Source organism: Agelaius tricolor, unplaced genomic scaffold, assembly GCF_023055355.1.
Source record: "Agelaius tricolor isolate 1412-34295 unplaced genomic scaffold, bAgeTri1.0.p SCAF_46, whole genome shotgun sequence".
NCBI classification, from domain to species: Eukaryota; Metazoa; Chordata; class Aves; order Passeriformes; family Icteridae; genus Agelaius; species Agelaius tricolor.
The window spans coordinates 1,843,452-1,865,000 of NW_027269306.1; the positions used below are offsets into that span (position 1 = coordinate 1,843,452).

The 21,549-nt window shown below is 37.4% G+C and overlaps 1 protein-coding gene across 1 annotated transcript in view; it reads left to right on the top strand.

Moving 5' to 3' along the window:
- CCDC73 (coiled-coil domain containing 73) overlaps window positions 1-21,549 on the top strand; it is a 95,185-nt gene that overhangs the window by 21,803 nt on the left and 51,833 nt on the right. Inside the window, exon 2 of the mRNA XM_071455294.1 lies at window positions 12,175-12,330. Within this exon, the coding sequence (XP_071311395.1) occupies window positions 12,316-12,330 (15 nt within the window). The 5' untranslated portion in view covers window positions 12,175-12,315. The remainder of the gene's footprint in view (window positions 1-12,174; window positions 12,331-21,549) is intronic.

The following is a 21,549-nucleotide window of genomic DNA, read 5'->3' on the forward strand; positions in this document are numbered from 1 at the left end:
TGAAAACAATGGTTTGGTTCCTTTTTCTGTTTGTTTTGGTTTTGGTTTGTTTGTGCGTTTTACCGTTTGGGGTTTTTTTGTTTGTTTGTTTTGGGTCAGTGCCGCTAAACCTTAAACCTTACAGGCTAGAAAGGGGCAGAAGCGGCTCCCTGAAATGCATGAGGCTGGTTTGCACTAGCACACACCTTAATTAGGAGCTCCCATCACTCTCCTTCCCAGAGCAGAGGCCAGGCTGAGCACATGGATCTGTGGCTCTTTTGGCTTCTCCTTCTTGGCTTCACATGTCCTGTAAGGATTTGTTTAATACTGCGTGCTGGGAACATGAACTATGTGAAAAATTTTGGGATAGGCTGGGTTGGGTTAAAAGCTGTACACCAAAGAAACTCCGGGGATGTGTGAGTGTTATGGTTTTGCTACCTCCAGGAAATCCAGGGGCTGACAGTGATTGGTGTCTGTGCTTGCGTGTCTCCAGTAGTGATTTTGGATTGTGTTCTTTATTTAAGTGCTGGAGCGACTTGTATATACAGAAACAGGAAAGAGTAGAGCGAGAGGGTGTTGGATAACACTAGTGGAAGTGATCAGAAACTCCCTGGAGAAAACCAGAAACTTCTGATGTGTGAAATAAGGGGAACTGTTTGGAGGAATGATGACTGTAGTTAAATATTTACTTTATGACATCAACACGCTGCCGTTTAGAGGTATTTGACGAGCATGTAACTTACAAGCTGGGATGACTCTAATGCTTTTTTAGCTGGTGGAGATCTCAACAGAAAATTCTATTTTCTGATTGTGTAGGTGCTTGTAACACAGTGGAGAATTTAGATAAGAATATTTTAGAAGAAAACAGTATAGAGATTGTTTATTATCTAGATAATACTAAGGAGATAAGAATACTTGGCTGCTACTTGTTGGGAAGGCAGCAGAAACTAGCATTACTTTGTAAAGGGCCTTACAGCTTGGTCCCATGCCCCTCTACTCAACCCTCATGCTGAGTTCCTACCTGAGTGTCTCAGAGAGGGTGGAGCCAGCTGTGAAATAGCTGCTGACAGCTCCGGTGCAAGGGCATGAATGTACAAGGGCTCTGCGGTGCATTTAAGTGTAAGTAAAACACCTGCATGCCAATGTGGGAACTTGTTTTGTGTGGCAACAACAGCTTTGTGTGAGGAAACTCAGCTGTACAAGTAGCAGGTAATCTCCATTGTGTTCCGGCAGCATTGTCTATCACTGTTAGTAGAGGGGGGAAGAGATTTTTTGGGAATTGCTCGTGTATGCCTTCCGGGGAGTGGATGTGAATACTTCCCCTGGCCCTGCCCCTGTCAGAGGGGAAGGCTCCAGGTGTTAAAGGACTGAGACGGATGGATGAGCCCCATCCAGACTCTCTGCTGGATCTCACCCCTGCTCTGAAGGTGGAGGAGCAATGCAGCAGCAGAACTCTGCTGGGAGAGGCCCTCAGAGCTTTAACACTCACCAGTGGTTACCCAAATGCTTCTGACTGTGCAGCTTTTAGCAAAAAATTTGTGTCTTCTGTCTGTGTGTGCATGGGTGCTTGTGGAGGTTTTTGAAAACCAGCTTAGCTTATATATTATTGAGATGTAACAAAAAAAAAAAAAAAAGTTGTTACACATTGGTTAAACAGGACAGTGCAGTCTTTTGCTTTGGAGGAGATTGTAACTTTCTCCTGTGCGTCCTGAGCTCAGACTGAGTTTCCAGCTCTGTGATTTTGGCAGTGAATTCTCCCTCAGGGTGGCTGTGCAGGTAAATGGATGTGTGGAAACTTATGCAGTAGGTAATGACTAGAAGTGTGCCTGAGCTCTGGTTTGCTATGAGATCATAGAAAAGGTAATAAGTAAAAAAGGGTGCTGAGGTTAAACAGAGTATTTCCCATGTACATGCAGTTTTTAGCATGGCAGAACACTAAGTACCTTTTGCATGTAACTTTGCTACTTGTGAAGTATTTTTTCAGGTAAAATAGCTTTGATTAGCAAGCTGTGTAATGAAGATGCTCAGAAGGATGGAACCATCAATTAAGATATTACTTTCATCAACTTTTCCAGATAAACACTAGTATACAGTATAATAGATACATAATTAAAAATATTTGGGGAGGTGGAAAATAGGAAATTAATTTACATCACTTGCTTTTAACATTGGGTAAATATACAATTAACATTGTTTCTAAAAATATCTTTAAATTATTTGCCATACTAGCTACTACACTTATTTACCTGTATTTTAGAACTTCACTTGTTGCTGTGATGGTTGGTAAAATATTGTTGGAGAAATTAAATATGGTGCTGTTGAATTGAACCAGGACTGTGTATCCCTCACAAAAGGAAGATGGTACCAATCTATGTTTATGCACTGATCATTTGATTTTGAATATACTGATTATTTTGCTGCAAATAAACAGTGGTATATTCATTTTTACTATTCAGGTATTCATTTCAGTATAGCAAAGAATAATATGCTTTACTGATTTTTGATTAGGAGGACTTTGGATGTAAATATATCCTATGATAATTCAAGTAATAAATTTCTCACTGTTCAGTTTCTCATGCAGTATTTATCAGTTGATCTGATAATGAAAAAACATAAATGTGTATTTAAGAATTACAAATCCTCTTATCAAGGATATGTGGAGTTGTGTGTATCTGGTCTGTTCTTTCCAATGGTTTATTTGATATCCTGAATCACATGGTATAGATTTGTCCTTTACACGAAACTACTTTAAGTTCTTAGTTTTGTTAACTAAATTTCTGACCAGGCAACTTGATTTAGGAGTAATAGTTTTTTGCTAGAGGTAATTGAATGTAACAGAATTTAATGATAGATTTTCTACAGTTAACATCAAAGGGCTTTGACTGTCATATTTAGGAATAAACATGTCAACAAGCAAGTGAACCATATCAGTGTCTTGGAGAAATCTGGTATCCCATTCCAACAGTACAAGCAGGAGGGGTTTTCCTAGATCACGCCATATTTGAAAAAACTCCTTTTTTGGGTACTCCCTGGTGTCCTTTACAACTTCCTGTAGAAATGCCTGGTTTTTCAGTTAAATTGGTTGGTGTAATAAAAGATAGAATAAGTGTGTGTGTATATATATATATATATATATAACTTATACACAATAAGTTATATATAATAACTTATTATATATAATAAAAGATATATACTTTATTCTATATAGTATATATAATATATCTTATTATATATAATATATAGAACAGTTTTAAACAAGATATAGTTTATTATATGTAGTATATATAATAAAATATCTAATAAGTAGTATATGAGATATGAGTATATCTAATAAAATATATAATAAGTTTTATATATATATATATATATAAAATCTTTGACAAATCTGTCATCAAGTAAATCTTTACTTGGAACCAACATTACTTTTTAAATTATGTTATAGTAGTATTTTAATTATGCCTCAAATTCAGATAGACAAATAATTTAATTTTTAGCTAAGGCTATCATGAGATTCTTTACAATTAAAAATTGAATTTAGCTGATTAACTTCTGCTGAAGTTCTTGCTTTTCTCCTGCAGAAGACTGCTAGTGATTTTTCCAATTGAAAAAGTAAAATTCTGGCGGAAATATCCTATAGCAGCGTAGGGGGAAAAGCAACAAACATGGAAAAAAAATAGGGGTTTAGTAGCAAAATAACTAGAATTTTAGGGGCAGGTTTATGTCAATGTCAGTTGTTAAGTTTTGGAATGAAACTTAAGTTTCAGGCATGGTTTTTGAAAAATATTTTAGGAAAGCCCACACATAATTTAAGTATTTGGTTATTATCCACTAGTCTGTGAGATAATTTGTATTGGTCAGAAATAATCATAGACACTTGTAATAACACAAATAACAAAAGTAATTCTACATTCAAATAATAAAGTTGTTTCCTGTCATAATATTCTAACCTTTATGGCAAATTTATTCAACTAAAAATGCTTACAGGAGGACAGAAAAACCTTTCAGGGCTTAGCTTCCCATACAGCTGCTGTTGTATTTATTTAACAGGGGATAGAAATGTCACCAGTGCTGAAGGGGACACAAATCCTCATTCTGATTTCACTAATGGGCACAGTGCTGGCAGATCCCACTGCAGGCACTGAGAATGCTGCTTCTCTAACAGGATTAAAGTTCGGCATGGTCACTTGCTCAAAATTTTTTTAGATGCAGCAAGTTTAATAGGACCAAATTTTTTTTTCTTTTTTTTTTTTCCCCAGAAAGAAAGACTATTAGGTTGTGAGACTTCTACATAGATGTCCTGATGTGAGCATTCCACAAAATAGTTTCTGTAAAACTGTCACCATAAGCTGGTTCCTTTGAAACCACGTGCTCCCAAATATATGGGAGCCTACAAATATAGGGTAAGTAGAAATATAGAGTAAAAAAAATCATATCAAAACCTTCTAGCAACAGGATGAAAATCCGCTTCTGCCTTTTTTTGGTACGGTTTTGTTGTGTTTTGGTGAGCTACTTTTTGATTAGTGAAAGGAACCCAGTTGGGTTTGGTATTTAAGGTCCCTGGGCAGGGACAAAAGCTCTTGGCCTCATGGATGAGGGGAGGATGTAAAGGAGCTGGAGCCAGGCTCTCTGCCCAGTGACAGGACCAGAGGCAACTGGTACAAACTGAAACACAGGAGGCTCCTTCTGAAGGTAAGGGAGCTCTTTTTTTTCTTTTTTAACTGGGTGTTGGAACCCTGGTTACTGAGAATTTCAGGGTTTCTGTGCTGGCAGGCACTGACCCCCAAGAGAACACTGCATTTGACCTGAGGCTGTGGAGAAGGCTTCCAAAATGGAATGATGAAACTGGGATTGTGGGTGTGGAGTTTGAATAGACGTGTGTAATATCACAGGGGGGGAAGACTTAGAGTTTAAGGGTTTAGAATATTGTAATATATATAAAGCAAAATGGAGATTTTAGGGTGGAGGCTGCTCCTTCTTCTTCACCTTCTTCTCCTTGGGTTTTGGTGGGTTTGTGTAATTGGATAAAAAGTCCACACTGTGGGCATGGGTGGTTGGTTATTGGGTTAAAAGTGAAAATAATTTAGGTGTCATTTCTTAATTGGACAGTTTATCCTTAAAAGGCCTTGTAGAGAGGGAGATACAGCTCCATTTTACCTTGTTAGAGTGAAGTGCTGTAGAAATCTCAGGGTTTGTGAGACTGCAACACGGATAAGAACTGGCAAACATCTGAGTCCCAACAAGAAATACCATCCAACATATTCAATCCTGACCCTGGCAAAAAGAAGTTAAGACTCCACAACTGGGCACTGGCACAGGGTGCCCAGAGAGGTTTTGGTTCTTTGTCCATGGAGGTTTGCAAAGCTGGCAGCAGTGTCCCTGCCAGGGGTGGGAGGCACTCGGTGACTGACTTCCTTGCAGCCTCCCCTGGTTCTGTGATGCTGTCTTCTTCCAGCAGAGCCCAAGCCCCGATGTTTCCTCTTGATCTCAACTTTCTGAGCTCTGGGGTTTCTATTCAGCTCCGTAGCCATTTCTGCTGTGTTCCCTGGTTTGCCTCACCCATTTCGCTGTGGAGTTGAGATCTTGGACTTCACCAGTTTCCTTTCCTGGCTCGCAGTAGAGGGAGCTGTGTGGTGGCCTCTCAGCTTTCTCCTGCAGCATTTTCATTTAAAATTTGGAATGTTCCTGCTGAGGATCTGTTATCAAAGCAGGGAAGGCAAAGCTGTGTCTAGGAAAAGTTTCATTTCCTAACAAAATGGAGCTTGTGTTGTTTGCAAGTGAAGTGGTGCAGCAGCAGACTGGCAGCTTTGGGTGTGTTTTAATCCTGCTCAGCTGCAGCATCAGATGTGCACTAATGCAGAAGATATTGATGTTTCTATCATGCTTGGCACTTACTGTGATGGCTGTGGGGATCTATTTGTAAACTTTGTGTTTGTTGCTGTGATACAGGCAGTTTCTATTTGGTATGGATTTGGTTGATCCACAAGGAACTTGTTTGTGATTGTGGGAGAGTTGCTTGAGGACTTACAATAAAAAAGGGATTTTTAAGTTTTTGTTAGATATGTAATCTAGAATTTTCAACTTATTTGCAGTGGTGCATAGAAGACAACTTTAACTGAGAGGTGCTTTTATCTAAGCACATGGAATGGTTATTAGGGTTGATAATAGATCACACTTTTACTCTTTTCCATATACTTTTTCCTGCATATTGCACTGGTTTTTTACATTGATTTCTATTGATTACAGTTTCTGGAAAATGACCAAGGACATTACAACCATATAAAGAGTATAGTGAATATTACTGATTTTGAAGAAGTAATCAAACAAAAGTTTTGGTGGTTTTAGTCCAAATGAGAGAATTCCACACGTGTGAAGCAAAGCCAGCTCTGTTGAGGATGAAATCATTCTTTGCTGTGTTGTAAAAGCTGGTTCTAAAAACACTTGTAGACCAGACAGAAGTTTTTCTGATAAATGTTATTAAGATCAGAGATGAAAAGTTGCCTAAATAGTCTCTCTGCCTAAGAAAATATGCAGAAAATTTAGTTCAGCAGTCTTCCTATGGAGAGTGTTCCAGCAAGGAGTAGTGGTACAAAGCCTGTCTCTTTTTGCTTTATGGATCCCTCCTTGTTTCCAGCAGAATTTAGCTAGTTTTAGAATTCAGTTTAGTTTTAGTGACTGCATCTCAGGTGTATATACAATTCTTGACATTTCTATCAAAGACAAAATATTTCACAGTGAATGCCAAACTGTAATGCTTAGTGAGAGTCCCTTCTTGGGAACATAATCTGTGTTACTCTGGGCTGGTGAGCAGGCAATTAATTGACTTATTCTTTAGAAAAACCTCATGTTGTCACTTTCATACAAAGCTATTGGTGTGTGTTGGAGAAGGTTACTGAGCCCTGGCTCAAGATGTTTTGAGGATGCTTTCTATAAAATCCTTAATTTCCTTTTTTTGTGTGTGTGTGTCTGGGGATTGCAGAGTTGAATATGGAAAGTCTTCTGGAGTTTCCTTGCTTCTGGATCTTGGAGAGCAATTTTATTTTTTTAATTTAAAAAGATGTCTTGGAAGAAGGGACTTAACATGGTAGGTTTTGCTGTGCCTGTGACAAAAGGAATTTGTGTGACATGGAGGATGGCAGGGCCTTCAACAGAATCCTTCATAAATGCATGAGGCAATTAAAACAGCAATAAATAACTGGGAAAGGTTCCAGTCTTTCACATTGGAAGGGGTCATCTTAATTGTGGTGTGGCTCATATACCAGAATCTTTTCTTCTCTAAGGAACAAGGGTTTTGGTGATGCTTCCTTTGATTATTTCACCATTGTCTCATTTCCTCAGGTATTTGAGATCTTGTTTGCTATTTAATTTTTATCCAGACTTCCTTTGTTGCGTTTCCTCATGTTCCCCTAAAGAGGAGCTAGAGTTGAAATATTTTTCATCTCTATGCTTTAATATTGTTTCTCTGGATAAAGATGTATTTTGTTTTGTCTTTGTAAATTATTATTAACCTATTAATGAAGATGCTCTGTGGGCTCACTCAGTTTTTTTCCTTAATAAGCTAGTGATCAAGCAGTAAATTGTATAAACAAGTGAATCAGTTGTTCTGCCTCTTTCCCAGGTGCATTTTGCAAGTTTGGGATTGGCAGTTGTCAAAGAGCTGCGCTATTCCAGTGGAATGGATTAAACAGGAGGGTTGAATCATGGTGTGTGAATGTTTTTGAGGCAGTCTTGCTTTTGTTCAACATAAATCTTGCATATTTAATCCCTATACTCTTTGTGTCCATAATTAAGATGTTGTTTGTTTTACTAAACAAACAAGTGCTTCCTATTAACTTCTAGTGAGGATATCAGCTGAATTTCCCCTCATTGTTTAATTATTTACTGTATCCTACTTTTTCTTTTCATACCAAGAGTTTGGGTTTATAGTGACTGCAGTTTAATTTCAGAAATGAAACCCTTTTGATTTATTTCTTAGATTATTCTCTAAGAAAAGAATAATACAGTAAATCATGCAAAATATAGTAGAAGTTGAAAAGTTGACTGTTAGAGTTTGAAAATAAAAAATTAAGTTTAAATAACCTGTGTGTTGATAGAGTTTTGGGCATGTTTACTTCTTTGTGTAGGGAGACAGAGGCCCCATGGCATAGGACAGACGTTTAATTGTCATTGAACAAGGGATGAGAAATTCTGTTCTCTGTTAAATGCTTTTAAGGCACACAAGGAAAATTAAGTTTTAGGATCCTGTTAGGAATTTTCTTGCTCTTTTGAGCCTCTAGGCCACAAGTACGTGAAGGATGTGATGGTTTTAAAGGCCGGGCAAATTTGATTTTCCTTTATAAGCTCTTAGATACTGCTGTGATGGAATCACCATTATCATCAGTAGTTTGGGGTTTTTTTCCCCAATGCTGAACTGTCCAAGTTCTTTAGAAAAATGCTTAGAAAAATGGTTTACTTTTTTTGTATAAGGTGTTACAAAAATGATTATATCTTAATTCAACATCATTATTATGCAAGGGAAGGCTAAATAACAATACTACTGGCATAAGGTCACTTTGAGGTGGTTGATTTTTGCACAAAAGAGTACTGAAGAATCTAAATAAAAGAAAATGATGATGCCATGGTGTAAGTACACCACAGGAAATACATGTACAATACAAACAGATATAAAAACTGCAGGTGTAGGAAGTAAAGTGAGCAAATTTCGGAAGTTCTGTAAATTCCTTCAAGAACCAACACACACAAGAAGGCACCTCAAGGCACCTTGCCTCAACTTCAGGCTAGGTGGGTGATGCTTTTAAAAACTGTGGTTTCCTGTAAAAGCAATCCAAAGCTTTTTTTTTTTATGAATACAGCTATATGTTGGAAAGAATAGACATTGAAGTGCACAATGAAACCTTCAAGAACATAGGAACAAAAATGATACAGAGTAGGAAGCCAGGAAGATTATAAAATTACTCTTTATAATAAAGACTCTTTTCAGATGATTTTCTTCTATAAACATCTTTACTACACACAGGGTGATCTGGTTTTTTCATGGTTTTTTATGACATCACAAAGTGAAACAATATAAAATGACCATGTGCTACCAAACTGCTACGAAAACGTCTGTTTAGGATTAATTTAGAGAATTCTTTCAACCAAAAAGTATGTGTACATATTTATCACTTTAATAAAGATATATTCAATTAATTTTGAAAACCAGAGTAGAAAATTAATTTCCCTCCCACAGCCTTAATGAAGAAATAAAGGAACTAATTTCCCCTTGCTGTTAGAGGGGTAATCCACTCCTTCACATATTAAGAAATTAATGTAATGCATCCAGTCAGCCAAAGAGTCTCTGATTCTTCCCCTCCCCCTAATCTCTTACACCAGCTTATTTTGTGCAACACAATCATGAAAAACAAAATTAGAAGAGACTGAAGTCCTTTTAAGTATTTCAGATTTCATTACATTCTAATTTCAGATCTGTTGCTGTTTCCCAGAATATCATCCCTTGACTTTGATGGTGTTTGCTAGTTTTGGTTTTCTTTTAAGAGAAAAAGAAGGAAAATTGTTTATAAAATAAATTTATATATTTTAAAATATATAAAACAATATATTATTGTTTATAATAACAATAAATATTTTTTAATCCCACACCAATTTTTAAAAAATGCCAGAAAATTATTAAGGAAGTATTGTGATGGGCTTTATATGCCTTTGTAGCATTTGTGGGGTTTTATGTGATCAAAAAGTCATCCTTTTTATTTGAACTAAATACAGAAGAAATGTATTTTCTTATGTTTATTTAATTTATTAAAAAATGGATACCATTTTGTAATTCTAGGAATATGTGTGAACAGAGTTTTATAATTAAAAATCAGGTCAAGATGTTATTTTAAGGAATTGGACTTGGGTAGTTGAGAGATAGATGTTCAGAATTATGTTCTTAAGACAGATTTTTAACCCACATAAGCAGCTTTATTTCTTTATTTATTAAATGACACTTCCTGCACAAGTGAGAGTGTGAGAGCAGTTTATGTCCTTAATGTAAGAAAACCATGAAGTGATGTAAATGTTCCTTTAAGGAGACAGTTCTCATTAAAAAAAATTAGTTTTTATACTTGTCACTTGTAGCAGGCATTTTGGGGGGGGGGTTAATCTTTTTTTGATGGTGAGCAGTGTTCAGTGAAGCAGCTCATTGTGTACACAGCTTGTGAATAGCATCATTGATAGCAAAAAGCTACAGGGTAAGTATACATTTAATTGATTTCTTGATCAAGAATGCTTCTGCAACAGGCAGAACAATGGAGCTTTATTACTGCTTGGATAGTTGATGTGAATGTGGAATAATTCAGAAAATGGGGAGATGTCCAGAACAAGAAGCTCTGAAAATACAGCTGCCCTAAGGAGATCTAACATATGAAGCTTCTTGGGAACAACTGAGACCACAGAAACTGAAATTTGATTTATAAATCAAAGATAGGAGTCCATAAAAATGGTTTTGGTGTGTAGGACTGCTGGAAATAAACAAAATTCTCTCTTTGCATTCCTTTCCCCACCCCTTGGTTTGAGCAAAAGGAACAAAAACAGTGTAGGAAGACCTAAGGACCCATGTAACATGGGAGGAAGACACAAGTATTTATTCTCTTCATAAAGGGAATATTTTATTTTTCTTCCATATCATATGCAACATAATGTCACAGTAGTTATCTTTTATCTATAAGAGCCATTGTTTCCAATAGGAAAGGAGCAGTGTGTCTTTCAGGGCTGTATTCCTGGTTTCTCTCTGCTATCATTTTGATATTTGTATGCAGCTGTATGAATTATTTTCAAAAATTAATCCCAGTGAGAAGGTCTTTTAATATTTGTGGTAGATCTCATTCACAGTATTTCAATTTGAAAGTATTTCAGTATTTTCTTCTACAGATATCTTTCTCATAAACTCATTTTACTTAGTCAAAAACCATCACAAAAAGACTGATGTTGAATTAAGAAGCAACAGTCTAAATGCAGTAGTTAATAATTTGGAAGAACATAGCAAAATTTTTTGGGACAAGTGCTGTGTTGTGGTTCTGAGAGCTCGACACAAAAAATGTGAAAGGCTGAAGAACTTCCTGTAGTTCATCTGTAATGGAATTTTCCTTTCAGATGCCTGGTCTGATCATATTAAAGAGATACAGAAAAATTATTATTATTAATGGAAAATATTCCATTATTAGTGGAAGAATAAAAGAGTTTTGCAAGCCAAATAGGAGGACTGTTTCCATTTTGTCACTTGGATATCTTCACCATCTCTAAACTGCTTGTATAACACATTAAGGCAAGCTCAGCATTAAATACCATCTCAGTACATTTTCCCATGTATTTTTTTAAATATATGGGAAACTCCAATTGCAGCATAACTTCAAGAATGTGGAAATATTAATATATAAAGTTTGGAATTGTATCTGGTTGTTACTAAAGTAAACAAAAAAAGTACCAGTTGTATTAGCTGTAAGAATTTGTGCTTCCATTCTCTAATTTAAAAATAATTTAAAGTGAAAATACCAAGTTAATGTTTTCTTTGGTGGACTATGTTCAAATTACCCCAGAGTTATGTTTGTACATGAGGAACTTTAAAACAAACAAGCAAACTCAACCAATGCAATATAAACTGTGATAACTGCAGATATTACTTCCTAAAAATAGGATTTGATGGACTCCAAAATTGCTAAATAAATCTCACATTACTGTTGCATGAAATATCTCAACAACTATACTGTTGGTTTTAAGTATAAATTAATGGAATTTGGGTTAAATTTAGCAATAGCATTTTGCTGAGAAAGAAATTTATTGAAACATAGCATTTGGTTGACATGTTTCACTATCAAGTATACATTCTGGTTAAAAAATGGGGATATGATCTAAGGAAGGTATTTACAATAAAGATGGATGCAGATTTGAGATGACACCGGAAGATTTTAAAATCAACTTGTTTTTTCCTCTAAAAAGGGATTGTTTTTTTGTTCTTTGTAAGCATACACTTGCATGATTAACACTTGGAATTCCTGGTGAAAACCATTAGAGGGATGAGGAAGGTTTGCTTGGTGTGTTGATCTCCTTACACTGCCAAGTGTATTTTGAGGATTGGAGTGCTGTGCTGAGTCACAAACATCACAATTTCCAGCAGCTGCTGCAGCCAATACGTGCTGATCTGTTTTCTTTTGTGAATTTCAGTCCTCTGCTCCAGCTGTGGCCTTGGCAGGAATAAGTCTCTTGTTGCTGGTGACAGTTCAAATTTCATCCGTGTCTGGGAGATCCAGATCACCATTTCAAGACTTCTGCAGATGAATGCTTTTCTGACCTGTGCTTTGGAAAATGTTTTATTTCCAGGTATGGTTATGGCAAATTATTATTTCAGGCTCTGCCAAGGAAATCTCAGGATTTCAAGGGGGGAAAAAAGGCAACTCATTCCACAGTGACTGTGTTATCTTTCCATAAAGTGTGATTTATGTGTGACATGAAATATGCATAATTATTTGCTGTGGATTTTACTGAAAGACATTGGCAACATAAAACTTAGGGAAATGATGCTTTCGTATTGCTGATTACAATAATCCAGTGAAATACAAACCATCTTAAATAAAAACCAACTTTTTGTACATTTATATTTGAATTTTAGCACAGAGAGGAAAAGAAGTAAAAAGGTTTCCTATATTGCCTTAAAATTTGTGTTTTGTTTTCTTTAAAACAGCATATGTATTTTTGCAAGTCAGCTCTATTCCCTATTGTCCAGGAAATTAAATAATTGCTGGAAACCTATTTATTTCTCATGTTCTTTATCCCACTTATTTTTGCCTCTTTCAAGTTTCATCAAGCAAAATTAATGGATCCTAACAAGCAGTTATTAGATAACTTCACCTTGCATTCCATGTTAAACATAAGTCCTTGATAAGTAAGTCCCTGCATAACTTTTCATTATAGCTCTTATTTTCACATTATACTTCCTCTCTTATGCCTTCTCTTATGTCTTATGCCTGACTTGTATGACTTTGTATTCCCTTTCTTCCTCCTATGTCTAGGCCTTCTTGCATGCAGCTTTTCAGCGTTGATTTATTAATGATATGTTGATAATTATGATAATGAATGTTCATGAATGTTAAGTTTATAGTCATGAATGTTAAGTTATTCTCAATTGCATAGTTTGAGAACTGTTTAGCTGGTAAAGTCATAAGCTGACACTATGGTAACAACTAGCAGCATACAATTTGGAAATTGTTCTGAATGAAAGTTTAAATTATTGTGGTGTTTCATTGTATAGTGTTATTAAATAAAAAAGCTGGATATGATAATTTCAGTTTTAATTCTCTCAACATTTTCTGTGAATGTTGCAAAGCAGAATTTGACAAACCATTCTGAGAATATTCCTTTGGTATTTTATGCTGATGAAGCTGCCAGCCAAGAAAACAAAGCTTTAATGAAAAGTTATTTGGACTGAGTAAGAGTACAGTTCTGAGCATCATCATCATTCTGCTTATCATTGTAATAATGTTCTTTCAGGTAACTCATTAAACATATGTCTTTTATAGCTTGAGTGTTTTGGAAATGTTGATTTTGTTACGAGGCATTTTCCACATATGTTCCAGCAAAGTTGGGCTGTTTTCAGCCCAAAACTCAAATCACCTTCTCCTTAGTGTTGTGTGCATTTTAACCAGCCATCAAATTGAACAAATATTGTCATGGCTTAAACAGAGTCAAATAGGTAAATCTAATTTATTATGTCAAAAAGCCTGAACCCCAAAACAAACCTGAACAACAAACCAACACACGTCTGGGAAAAGTAAAACAAACTTGCAGCAAAATATTCAATTGTGTAGTGGGAGGTGTGAGATGAGAAAAAAAGTGTCTGGTATGTCTTGAAAACCAAGTGGGCTTGAAACCCCGTTAAAAATGTGTCTTTTACAGCTTGAGTATTTTGGAAATGTTGATTTTGTTACGAAGCATTTTCTTTACCACCTGTGTTCCAGCAAAGTTGGGCTGTTTTCAGCCCAAAACTCAAATCACCTTCTCCTCAATGTTGTGTGCATTTTAACCAGCCATCAAATTCAACAAACATTGTCATGGCTTAAACAGAGTCAAATAGGCAAATCTAATTTATTATGTCAAAAAACCGGAACCCCAAAACAAACCCGAACAACAAACGTCTGGGAAAAAGTAAAACAAATTTGCAGCAAAATATTCAATTGTGTAGTGGGAGGTGTGAGATGAGAAAAAAAGTGTCCGGTATGTCTTGAAAACCTAGGGGGCTCGTGGCTTCCGTACACTTTAAAAGACATGGACGTGGTGTGAGCAGAGGGCAGAGTGGGGGATTTGAGGGCAGAGTGGGGGATTTGGGGGATTTTAACTTTGATGCTTTGTGAGCGTGCCCCTCCCGAGGCCCTCACGGTTCCCGTCCTTGGCTGCGCTCCCTCGGGGCACCAAGCGCGGTCGGCCCCGGCCTCGGGCAAGGGGCGGGGGGTTGGAATTAAGGCTCTGCCGGGGACATTTGAGCCTAGACGGGGCAGGGTGAGGCGTGTTGCTCTCATTTTCCTGGAACAAGGTGAAATCGGTGTAACACGGAGCCGCGCTGCCTGTGCCGTGCCCCGCCGGGCCCTGAGGGCAGCGCGGCCGCTGCCGGCGAGGTTCCGCTGCGGCTGCGGCTGCTGCCCACAGTGCGGGGCAAGGGCTCGGTGCTTGTGCTGCTGGAGAAAAACCTCCCCCCTGGAACTAGGGAAAACAAGGTGGGTGTAGTTTTATGTCTTTTTTGTAGTTTTTTTGGTCTTTTTGGAAAAAAAAAGCAGTTTTCCAGCTGGGCCTGGGCGGCCGCAGCGCTCTTAATATCTTAGGCCTGCCCCGAAGAGAGCAGAGAGCGGTGGCTTTCCTTGGTTTTAATAAGTTGGGATTAGTGTCTTGCTTTTCATATGGATTGTTTATGCCGTGCCCCATCCAGAGTGTGGAAATATTGCTTGAATTTGGTCATATGGTTGCTTTCATCCTGTGAGGAAATACCTGAACACCTAGGACAGGTTTGGCAGTGCTGGCGCAATATATGTTTTCTCTAAAAAAAAACAACCCGAACTAAATGTGTGGACAACGGTAGAGCTTTGAGCAGAAAAATTAAGGAAGTTTTAATTTGTCATTCACTTAAGAATTAGAACAAATACAGAAGGCATCCACTGGTACTGAGGATTTCTAGTAAGATCTCATTCGTATATTTCAAGGCTAACATGAAAGAGCTCTGAAAGTACCACGTTCAGGATAATTGTGTTATCGTCAAAGTGTTGCTGGTTTTTTTTCTTTCTTTGCCTTTTGCATTCAAGTTTTTCTCACAATGTAATGTAATTATGGTCTTCTAATGCATTCTTACAGAAAGTTCATGCATCCTGCCTTCTGTACCTGTTGACTGTGTATCAGGCTGGGTACCCAAAGAGGGAGGAGGACTCCTGCCTGCTCTCTGCTGTTCTGAGATTTTGGGGATTCTGTGGCATGGAGAGGAGATATAAAAGTTTGTGTTCGGGTGCAAGGCTGCTCCTTGCCTTCTCCTGCCGTTCTTGGCCTCCTCTGGGAGCTGTTCCAAACCTGGTGCTGCAGGTACATCCTTACTCTAACCTAGAGTGAAATGCAGACACAAAAAATTAGGACATTTTTTCCTATGATGAGAGTTGATTTTTTGTCACTAATATTGACATTATCTATAATGTTCAGGCAACAAAGAAACAATTTGCATACATTATGCCCCACTGAGATAACATAATTCCTTCTGAAGCTTTATCATAGGGATACCACATAAAGACCAATACCACATAAGTACCAATACCACACCAAGAGCAATGTTGGTATAAGTTGTGTTGAGGAATGGTTTGTGGAGGAAAAAGTAATACTTGGCAGACACATTTAAAGGCAGAGAGAAGATAAAAAAAAAGGAAACAAGCCAGCCTTCAGGGAAATCAGTTTTTTCTGGATATCAAGTAGATACCCTCAAAATGTTTGAAACAGGTTAAATATCACTAGTGCCTGAACTTGCTGACACAGCTCAAATCTGTTAATTGCTGATATTATATTATTTTGGACTGATCCCTTACTCGGTGGTACTAATTATTTCCTTGTTTACACTTGGTAGAGGTATTGCACCCCTATCACTACAAACAAGCAGCAGCTTGGAGTGCTCCTTGAACACACACACTCTCTTTGCAGAGAGCTGCGACTGTGCCTTCTTTGTGCTGGCAGGGCACTGCTGCCGGACAGGGAATTTAGCTGGAGCTCTCGGTGCTTTTGGTGGCTTCGTCTTGCACTGATGTTTTTTTTTGGAGAACAGTTCGATTTTTATGCCGTGGCCGTGGCCGTAGCTGCAGCGCACGCAGGACAGCACAGTTCAGGTGGATGTCGACTAGGTGGCAGCATGGTGTTTGGAACGGACACAAGCTGCCTTTCGGCTGGCTAAAACGTCCCTGGTTTCATCCCCTGCCCGTAAAATCTGGGTAAACCTGACTCTGTCAATCCCTTCGTGTCTCTATACCAATAGCTAAGAGGATGCTAACGAAATACTGAAAAGTATTAGGGTGGAAAGGCCAGGGAGGAGAATTTAATCCCACAGACAAACATGCTGGAAGCGGAAAACAGTTTTACAGTCTTAATCAGAGGGCTGCTGGTCATGGTTTCCTCTCTTAATTTGAGCTGAAATGAGTAAAGATCTCTTTTGCTAGTTTATTAGTAATATTTTACTTGTGGTTGAAAAAATCTTCAGTTATTATTTATGGTCTTACTGTAGTAATGTCCTATAAAAGACAAATACAGTAATTAGTTTTGATTACAGAAAGGATCCTGATAATATATATCTGTGTTGGTTCTACTAACCAAATTATGTGATATGAAAAAATTAATCACCTGGTTTTGGAACATGCTGGCCAGCTTGTGAAAGATTATATGTTTTCATCAAAAGAATTCAGATTACTGAAGGCAACCTCTTGTAGTGGGGGCAAAAATGCAGATCCCAAGCAATGTAGTACTTGGGCAAGCAGCTCCAGAGCTCCAGTTTTTTAAATTTCATCCAGAATTCAACAGGCAGCTAACACAGAGCAACTGACAAAATTCTTTATAACTTCACCCTTCAGTTACATTTGCTATAGTTCTGTGTTTGATGGGAGTAATCTTTACTGCATTATGATCACAGAAGCTGAGTTGGAGTCGTGCAATAATTTCTTGGAACCCCTGTTATCACATCAACATGAAGTATTGCAGGTTGAATAAAAAAGGGCTCTCAGAGGGACTTTCCCATATGCTTTCTGGGTCATCAGTTTGCTCTTCTCTGGAATGTGTTGTTCAGCTTTCCTGGTTTTTGTGGGTGGTTTTTTTTTTTTCCTCTTCTTAATTCACATGTTGAAACAGAGCTGGAAATGTGGAGGAAATAAAAGGAAAATAAAAGTAAAAAATCCACTTAAAACCTTCTAGAGAATCAGGAAAAGGAAAACAACCAACCAAGGCCCATTGCTTCTTGACAAAGAAAATCTGAGGGTTCTAGCAGCTGAGAGTTCTTTGTTTAATGCTTTTCCCACAATTCTATTAAAATCTGAAGCTTTGAAAAGCATTATGTCATCCAGCAGATTGTTCCTGCAATCTGAAACAATCTGTTTCACGAGATTGCTGACAGAAGATTCTGAAACAAAGATTCCCGTGCAGCTTTTTAAGGACAATAGTTTTGCTCTCTTGTGGGACCATTGTTGGTCTCCCACCCCAAAAGGACATGATATTTTCCTAGGCTTTGAGGAAGGTAACTTCAGAACAAGTGTACAGCTTCCACACTTAAAATCTTTACACTTATCTAAAAGTTAAAGAAATGCCATTGATTTTAGGCCTGAAACTGCTAGTACCAGAGATAAGGACAGTTTGATGTGACTAGGGCTGTTTTATCTTTGGAAAACAAGAAGCATGAGTGTATTCACAAATCTTTTCCTTCAATAAGATGTGCTGAATTGTAGGATATCTCTTATATGGAGTATACATCTGTTATTTTAGGTCTTCAGCTGCTTGAGTGGCAAACAACATAACCTTTGCTTTCTTTCCTTTGCATTTTATACCATGTCTGTTTCAGAACTTCTGTCACAAGCCCTCTGGGTGATTCTGTCCTGTGTAGTTACAGTAAGCTAATAAAAATATAAAACTCAATATATAGGGAAGAAAATGGGAAAGGTAAATACAGCTACCTTTTAAGAGTGGGTGCAGCAAAGTAGTATTAATGCACCAGTAAAAGGTTGGAGAATGTTCTCCGGAAAAGCCCTGGAGAAACAGTCTGGTCTCCAAAGGCATTGTCCCAGCACAAATTCACACTGCTGGTTATGTTGTACTTGACTCTTACAGCAGAAAAAGCAACATACAATCCAAATCTGTGCTTGGGACAGATTTAAAAATCCCCTCGGTGCAAAGTCAAGGAAGAGAATTACTGTTCACTTTAGTCCAGTAAAGGAGAGTTTTAACTGGGTTTTTGTTCATTATTGATAAGACAGTGAGGTAGAAAGACCTTTTACACAATGTGGGAAAAGTGTTCTTACATTGTGTGTTCTTATATAATGTATGAATAAAAGATGGTTCTACAGAACATTAGTATAAAACAATATTTATAATAAAATCAGTGTAAAGCAGTCCTTTAAGAACTTTGCATTGACAATGCTACCTGATTTACTGTAAAATTTAAAAAAAATAATATAATTCTCTGTTTTCAAAAGCCACAAGTCTGCCTCATCCCTCGTTGAAATGATTTTTGATTTATTATCATCTGACTACAGAAATAAAAATAGGTTTTTATTGTCTTCTGGTTTTAAGTCTTTAAAGAGTGCACCTTGATGTTCTATTTTTAAGAAAAGCATAATTGTTTGTAAATGAACATCACAACACTAATGTATTGGTCTTAGCTTTTAGAGTAAATTGTCTGGTAAGATTGGCAGTATATTTTTGAAAACTGAAAAGTTTGGGGGTATTTTGAAAAGTGATTAACTTCTAAAGTTTTTGAGGACTGTGAAGGAGGTTTTTTTTGTCTTGTATGATTCTATAACAATTTGTAGATCATCGTAATTGCGGATGGCAATGAGTAAATACAACGATATTTTAATACAACTGTAGAAGGGCATCTTTAAAATAGAAGTTTCACAGCAGATCCCCTTGTAGGAAGGAAGGGTTTTTGTTAAATAGCCCCATGTTGTATGCAGAGATGTAATTTCTGGAATTGCTAGAGGTATCACTGCCTTTCTGAGAAGCTGCACTCCTGTGCAAGGTTTAGCTTATTTGCTTTCATTTTTATGTGTGAATGGAGCCACTCTCAACTAATACCCAAAAGAACTGCAATAGAAACTACCTCAAAGGAGACAAACCAGAGACTGCACCCAGCAGAGCTCACTGAAGAGGGTGTGTACAGCCCCTGATCTGGGGTGTGCCCCTCATGATGCCACTTGTAGCCCTCTGCATCCAAAATCATCCCAAAATCACCACCCAGTCCTGGGTGGTGGCTCTTTCCCAGCTCAGAGGAGCTGCACAGATGGACTCTGGGTTTATCCAGATGGACTCTGGGCCAACCCAGGGAGCTGGTTGGCTTTGGGTGGTGGCTGCTGCACACAAATTGCTGCTTTTCCCAACAAAGATGGTATAATTCTTGTAGGAAGATGTGGGATGGGGGAGAAAATGAAAAATAACATTTGTCTAGCAGTCCCTAAATTGAAGGATCAAACTTCAGGCAAGGTCAAACATAACTACATTAAATATTTTTCAGCCTGTAGAAGTTTAAAAATAATAACCCTACCTACAGAAAATTTCTGGACTGCAAGTAGAAAATAAAAAGCACCAATAGTGATAGAGAGAAAGCTGCCTTCAAAAATTATAATTATTTTTTAAAATAAAATTGAGCCCAAGAAATTTAAGACCTAGTAAAATACACGTTAGGCTACCTAAACCTTTACATACAGGTTCTTAGCAATGGTTCTTAAAAAAATGTGTCATAATCTCGTTGTCTTTTGTGTAGTGTCTTTACCCAATTGTTCACAGTCCACATTTTATGACACTGGGTGCCAGCAGGTTTTTGTATCATTCAGGAGTCCCACCTGGCTTATGTGAGACAGACATGATGTGTGGAATCTGGAAAACAATGAACATGTGATTTGTTTTCCCAGTTCCTTCTGGTGAGCTCTTCCTAGCAGAATGATGGAGTCTGGGCTTTTATGCTCCTTTGCTACAGCTGGCTGCTTGTTTTCAAATTCCTAAACTTATATCTGAACTATAACTTCAGAAAATTATAACAGAACCTAAGGATTTCTCTAATTTTGGGGTTTTTGATGTAACAATGGATTCTGGGCAAATCTGCTTTTAGTTGTCTCCAGTACAAGAAGGTGTGTCAACAGTATCAAAAAGACATTTCCTTGAAAAGTGAAAATGTATTGTAAGATTTACTGTTTTGTTTTTTATCAAACAGGCAGATCCCCTAAATGTATTTCAGTCTTGAATGATCACAAGAGGTACCTTATCCTGTGTAGGGGGATTATTTATTTATCTATAATAATTATGTCTTGTATAAAATTCCATCATACTGTGCCATTTTTTGCATAAATATTTTAAAAATTAATTTCATTTAAAAGCAAACCAGTGTTTTATTCTCTTCAGTTGAACATGACAAAAATCTGGCTTATGCTTTGTTACCCAGTAACCTGACTCGATGGTTCCCCAGCAGCACTAACATCTTGACCACAGAGTAACTCAGCATATTTTGGTTTAAATCCTAGCTGGAGACACCTGTTTATGTGGGTGTATTAGGTATGCTCTGTGCCTGATGAATTAATCTCGGTTGCATAAATTTTGTACTGTGTTTCACAAATAGTCATAGAAATGTTGCTTACAGCTAAAAGGGCAGTTTTAGTAGGCTACACCTGAAGCACAGAGGTGATAGTGCTGATTCTTGTAACTTGTGTGTCTGCATCTGGTGGGGATAGTCATCTTTTTATGGCCATAAGAAGTTTTTAATAAGTTATTAGATTTAAACAGGTGAACTTTATCTATTATTATTTTCATTCCTGAGTTTCATCAAGCACAGAATTTCATACTTATGCTTCAGTGTAATTTTTCTGGAGGCAGCATTTGCAAACACCTTAGGTTATGTTGGAGCAGATGTTTTGTCTCCCTGTGTGTAGATAAGTACTGATAAACAAACAAATAAAATCAATTTTTATTTATTAAGGTAGAAACAATCTCAAAAACTGGGCCAGCCTATACTGAAATGGCATAAATCACCCTGTTTCTAAAAAGCAAATGTTGCAAAAGCGTACCTGAAGGGGGTTTTGTAGAGAAATACTATCCAATGGTGCCCACATGCCCTGTTGGAATGTGTTAAGTTAGAGAGTAGGGGGAAGGTATTTCCAGGCAGTTTTTGTAAGCTATTGCTCTCGGTCGCACTGCTGGCGTTTGGGTGTTTTAGTTAATATCAAAGCCTGCAGTTGTTATTGTGCTAAAGTGATAGTGTGAAATTGATGCTGTTATACTATAACAATAAGGACGTGACTCATGTATTTTATGTACACATGCATTCAACTGTAGTGACAA